Raw genomic sequence first — 3556 nt, forward strand, 5'->3', positions numbered from 1 at the left:
GAATCAGTATTAAAATAGTTAATAGTCTTCTACTTACCTGCAGGTGAAATGTTTCATGCATCATTATGCTATGTATACTAACATATGGTTTCTATCATGTTTTAGTTTAGGTTGTGCCATATACCAAAAGGGAGTTGATGTGATTCTCTTTGATGTCGTGAAGCCACGTCAAACCGTGCCACAGGGAATAAAGTTCATGCAAGGGGATGTCTGCTGCCTGTCTGAAGTGGAAGAGGCTCTTAGAGATGTAATCTGCGTATTCCACCTCGCTTCCTATGGAATGTCTGGCAGGGAGCAGCTGAACCGAAAACTTATAGAAGATGTTAACGTGAAAGGAACAGAAAATGTCATCCAAGCCTGCAAGAGCACAGGAGTGTCAAGTCTGGTTTATACAAGTACATATAATGTGATATTTGGAGGCCAGATTATAGAAAATGGGGACGAATCTCTGCCTTATCTACCTCTTCACCTTCACCCAGATCACTACTCCCGGACCAAATCTTTAGCTGAAATGAAGGTGCTGGAGGCAAATGGTGCTGAGCTTGGAAATGGGAAAGGTGCATTAAGGACTTGTGCTCTCCGACCAGCAGGCATCTATGGGCCTGGAGAACAAAGACATCTTCCAAGAATAGTTAGTTACATTGAAAGGGGACTGTTTAAATTTGTATATGGAGATCCTCTTAGTTTAGTAGAATTTGTACATGTAGACAATCTAGTTCAGGCTCATATCCTTGCCTCTGAGGCCCTCAAAGCCAACAAAAAGCACATAGCTGCAGGCCAAGCCTATTTTATTTCAGATGGCAGGCCTGTAAATAACTTTGAATTTTTCCGACCCTTAGTGGAAGGCTTGGGTTATAAGTTCCCAACCTGTCGTCTTCCTCTCTCCCTTGTCTATTTTTTTGCATTCCTTACTGAAGTAGTTCATTTTCTTGTAGGTCACATTTATAATTTTCAGCCTCTCCTCACTCGCACAGAGGTTTACAAAACCGGTGTCACGCATTATTTTAGTATGGAGAAGGCCAGAAAGGAGCTGGGGTATGAGCCTCAGCCATATACCCTGAATGAAGTGGTTGAGTGGTTTAGATCTCAGGGATGCGGACCAAAGCCGAGAAAGTATACCATTACGCATCTTGTTAGGGATGGAGGATTGCTCTTGCTGCTGATTGCTGTGATGGTCTCATGGCTTCCATCTGCAGTTACATTTTCACTCTGAAAGATGTAACACTGAGTATGGACGACAGAATTTAGTTATGTTCTCTGAGTACTCTTGGTTTTGACAGACAGGTAATAAAAAAAAATAAAAAAACCAAGAAAGTACACATTTGTGTCATTCAGGTAAATATCTTTAACAGTTTTATCCCCAAGGAACGGAACTGCTGAGTAAAAAGGTGTGATTTTTATACATAGTTCCTCTTCAAAGTAAAATTGATCAGATCACTAACAAGATGAAGCTCAGTATTACTGCAAACAGCGTTTTATTTTCAGGTACAACAGCACACTACAGTGAACAGAACAAATGTCCTTAGACTGACCCTTCTTCCTCCCTGATGGGAATTATACTCTTGATCCCTGCCCTTTACTCCTAAAGAGTTTGTGCTACATGATCCAGAGGAGAATAAACTTATTCTTTGATCACATTCCAAAACCAAATTCTGCTTTCCAGCTTGGATATATATATGCCTAACCAAGATCAACTGATAGACTTCTAGACAATAAATAAATGCTTTTTTTTTTTTTTAATTAATACATTCTGGTATGCTTTTCTGAGTTAACTCTGTGATATCTAATGACATTTCTGGAAAATGCACAATGGTTAATCTAAGTTATAGCAAAGTGCTTGAAGCAGCACAGATTTGGACATATTTTTAACAGTAAAATATGCCTGTTTAAGATGAATGACCTAGCTAAAGTGCATTCATACATAAGACCTATGATTCTTCCTAGCATTATTGACTGGTTAAACAAATAATCCATCAAAGACATTTGGTAAGTGATTACATTCATGTTCCACTGTTTATAAAACATCTTTGGCCTTTAATAATATTTCTTTAACACCTGACACCATTTGAATAGAGCTTCACCTTTCTAGGATGATAAACACTTGATACAATGAAACTCGTAATTGTGTGGAGTTTTAAGAATAGAAAATAAGACCTTGTTAAGTAAAGGTCACTACTGTCTCTACCAACTCCCTCATCTCTGTCAGTTTAATATAGGAAGAGATACTGAGAAACTTCACATCAAAATGTTAAATCACAAAGTCGTTTTCCCTTAACCCATCAGCATTACAGTTTCAGTACTTCTTGATAAAAGGACAGTCCAGGAAGTTCACACTTCTCTTTAAGCTTTAGTCTTTCCATTTTAATAGCTGAAACTACACTGATCTTAAATTAATTTTGTGTAAGTTCCAGTTCTGTTCAGTTCTGTTAAACTCTACTGCGATTTAAATGGGGAAGTGAAGAGGAAGAGACAGACAGTAGTTCTACTGCATTGTTAAAGGATTCTCAGAAAACAAAAATGTCTAAATAGAGAAGCCAAGCTAAAAGTCCACTGCCACCCGTGTTTAGAAGATGGAGATTTCTGTAGTTAATGATGACTGAAGACAGCATTATTTTTTGAACGTTGAGTTCTTTTCCTGAGAAGTTTACCTTTAATTTAAAAAAAAAAAAATCACTATTGATAACTACATGTTTTGTTTTGCTTGAAATCTGACTTTCCTCCTCCTTCATTCCCCTACCAGTGTGTACACCATGAAAGAAACTTAAAGTTAATACTTCACTTGAGGGACAGCTGAAGAGAGAACTCAACTTCCTTTTTCTCCTGTAATAGCAAATGAATTGAGGGGGCCTGGGGCAGCGGTGTTTGTGTAGCAGGAGTGTTGCACTCCTTTAGAAAGAGCTTATGTGCCGCCAACAGAGTGCTGATGGCAGAAGGGCCACTTCCCAGAAGTTATTAATATACATCATCATAGTCTGCAGAGAGAAGAAACCTTCTTTTTAATAAAAGAGAAAAAAAGACAGTCGTGACCTCATGAAAGCATTGGACCACTGTTCTCCTTCCAACAGACCCTGTTTTTTCAAGTGAAAACCACTTGGTTACTTTCCCCTTTAAGTTCTCTGGTTTTGACACAATGTTATCAGAAATAGATTAAGAAATTTTAATGCCAGCAGAAGCAATGGACAAAAACAGAATGTAGAAGAAATTGCACAAGACTGTTGCACAGAACCATAGTATCAGTATTTCAAGCTAAGTCTTGTAAAAAGATCTTTTTAAGATACGGAACATAACTCCTGTGCCCCAGAGGAATTTCTTCTGCTATTTGTGATCTTTTTATTAGCAAAATTCAGCTACTGCCATTCATAATTATCTCAGTGGTGGGGTTGGTGGAAAAATCTATGAAAGGGTCCTAAACTCATGAAGCCTAAATCCATGCTGTTAATGCTGGCTGAGGTTAAAGCCCTGGATAGCTTTTTTTAGGTACAACAGAAGAGGAAGCTCCTGAGAAGACAAAAAAAAACACCCCACACAAATACCAGAACTCCTCCAGAAGCTGAGC

General features: G+C 38.4%; 1 protein-coding gene across 1 annotated transcript in view; it reads left to right on the plus strand.

Moving 5' to 3' along the window:
- The window catches only part of SDR42E1 (short chain dehydrogenase/reductase family 42E, member 1), a 2654-nt gene extending 1359 nt beyond the window's left edge, over positions 1 to 1295 (plus strand). Inside the window, exon 2 of the mRNA XM_009277301.2 lies at positions 106 to 1295. Within this exon, the coding sequence (XP_009275576.1) occupies positions 106 to 1213 (1108 nt within the window). The 3' untranslated portion in view covers positions 1214 to 1295. The remainder of the gene's footprint in view (positions 1 to 105) is intronic.
- The last annotated feature ends 2261 nt before the right edge of the window (positions 1296 to 3556 follow it).

The sequence above is a fragment of the Aptenodytes forsteri genome, unplaced genomic scaffold, assembly GCF_000699145.1.
Source record: "Aptenodytes forsteri isolate BGI_AS27 unplaced genomic scaffold, ASM69914v1 Scaffold50, whole genome shotgun sequence".
In the NCBI taxonomy this organism is placed as follows: Eukaryota; Metazoa; Chordata; class Aves; order Sphenisciformes; family Spheniscidae; genus Aptenodytes; species Aptenodytes forsteri.